This window comes from Austrofundulus limnaeus, unplaced genomic scaffold (genome assembly GCF_001266775.1).
Source record: "Austrofundulus limnaeus strain Quisiro unplaced genomic scaffold, Austrofundulus_limnaeus-1.0 Scaffold15, whole genome shotgun sequence".
Lineage (NCBI taxonomy): Eukaryota > Metazoa > Chordata > Actinopteri > Cyprinodontiformes > Rivulidae > Austrofundulus > Austrofundulus limnaeus.
Genome location: NW_013952417.1, coordinates 4,005,736 through 4,008,019, shown reverse-complemented (window position 1 = coordinate 4,008,019; position 2,284 = coordinate 4,005,736). Strand labels below are relative to the sequence as shown.

Here is a 2,284-nt window from a genome sequence, read left to right as displayed (position 1 = left end):
GCATGTTTTTTTTACGAGTGCAACATTATAACATGATATAAAACTCAAAAAAGTTGATTTTACATGATATTGCCCCTTTAAAATATCTGTCATTTAAGTACATTTTCAAAAATTTACTTTTGATTCGTAAGTAATAAAAGTAAAAGTGAGCGGATAGAATTTCTAAAATGGCATTTTTTTGGGAGGCGACCTCCCGCCAAAGACCATAATGACTAAAATGTTGTATTAAAATGTTTGAGTTGAAAAATGTAGGTCTGTTGGAATCTGTTTCAGTCACGTAAATGAACTGTATCCTCGAGGTGCCATATATCTGGATAGATTTTTTTTCTTTTTTATGGTTTAACAACAAGCCAGAATGAAAATGAGCCAACATGAAGTAGGAGTAACAAAGCTGTGGAGTAGAAAGAACACATAGTTGTGTGAAAATGTTAGGAGTAAAAACATTTCTTAAAAAATAATAATATAGTAATGARATAATAATTTGCCTCCAGCAAAATATGGATGACCAAAATTTCTCCTTAAGTAAAGTAACAAAGTATTTGTACTTTGTTGACACACTCTGGTTGTCGTAACTTGATYTGACTTCCTGCAAGAAAACTGCTTGTAGTCGTTTCTGCACCTACTTGAATTCCTTTCAGTAAACCATTACCTCCTCCTTAAAACCATCTAGTTGTTTTATTATTAGCAAAGTTTTCAGACACAGCATAACACAAAGCTGGACACTCATACAGCACAAGATTAAAGTTAATTGTCAGGGTGCTGACTTTGCAACATGCTCACAGCACTCCTAAAGCTGATAATGTAAGCGTATTCAAATATTCGAACTGTTCAAACACACACAGTCAACCTATTTATTTAGCCAATTCCTTGTTCCTCTTGATGATCTTCTTTCCTTTGTTGTCAGGATCATCTTTTACTTCCTGCCACCAACCACAACAAAGGAAGCCGACCCAAGATGTCTGTCGTGTTGCCAGCCATGAACATTAACGGTAAGTGCTGCAGCACAGACTCAGCAGATGAAGAGACAGTGGAAGAGATGAAAGGGAAACACTTCTCTCCATAAGAATGCTTTACAGGTCACGTTAAACATGCTTAAGGATAAACAAAACAAATAAAAGTATTCAAACACTTGTTTTTTAAGGTTATTTAGCTCTTATTTATCCTGTTTTATTTTTCCAAATCTACCTCAGTGGAACGATATGTTAATTGTTAATTTGAAATGTGTTTCCCTTTCTGCATTTCACACTTTAGTTCAAATAGTTAGACAAAGCCACACATTAATATTTAATCAGCAGGTTTGTAAAAACATTTGACCTGTTTTAAAATAAAAAAAAAATACTGTTTTCTGACATCTGGTGCCATGATCTTTTCTCCCTTCCTCAAGAGCTGTTTACATTGTCTGTATCTCAGCTTTTGATTGAGGAGTATCCAAAACATGTCCCAAAGCTTTTTTTCAGCATTTTATCTCCATTTTGTTTTTCATTTCCAGTATTTTACAACAAAATATGTAGACAAAAAAATAAGAATATCTGTACATTTCCTCTGAAACTGAAGGTTTCTGAATTCAGGAAAAATACTAACATTTCCAGAGGTCATTCTCGTGTAAACAGGGCCTATATTTGGTTCCATTCCTCCACATTAAGCAGAGACGCTACTTATCTGCCTGATATGCTCTTTCTTGAAGAGTGCACTTGCTGTCTGCAGCTTGTCTCAGTGGGTGATGATCCAAGTGAACACAGTTCTCATCAAGGGGTGGGGGAGGGGTGCTTTCACCAGCCCATATGAGAAGCAATCACCCATTTATTTGGCTGCCTGCCCTCAAACAAAAACCAGCAAGGAACATTTTGACACTGCTGTACAAGAGTTACGCCTAAACGTTTGATGAGTAAAAGCCTTGGATTTTCTTTCCTGAACATTTGCTGCCAAATTGTCTGTTTTATGAATCACAAAAGGACAAATGTTTGTAATTTCCATTAGCTCATTTAATGTTTTTTTTCTATGACCCTTAGATGTGCTATTACGCCAAAGTCGCGTCATTTAAGGTGTCAGTAGAAAAAGGATCATCTGTAATCAACTTTGACAAGCAGAGGTTCTTTTGGTTTGACTAAATCGAAAGAAACTTGCTTAACGAGATTGTGTTTTTGAGGTCTATGAGTTGCTATAAACAGGGCCAGCCCTAACCAATGTGGTGCCCCATTTGTGCAGTTTTCTAAATCTCACTGCCAATTTAAATACGTTCACATCACATATCAAATTTTGTCTGATTGATTTGATTTGATTTGAT

The 2,284-nt window shown here is 35.7% G+C and overlaps 1 protein-coding gene across 2 annotated transcripts in view; it reads left to right on the top strand.

The window, feature by feature from the left end:
- The window catches only part of atf6 (activating transcription factor 6), a gene marked incomplete in the record, with an annotated part of 58,026 nt that overhangs the window by 34,501 nt on the left and 21,241 nt on the right, over window positions 1–2,284 (top strand). For both annotated transcript variants that reach the window (XR_001309840.1, XM_014002954.1), the window contains 1 exon segment: window positions 905–989. Coding sequence is in view for 1 of the 2 variants with exons in the window: in XM_014002954.1 (XP_013858408.1) it covers window positions 905–989 (85 nt within the window).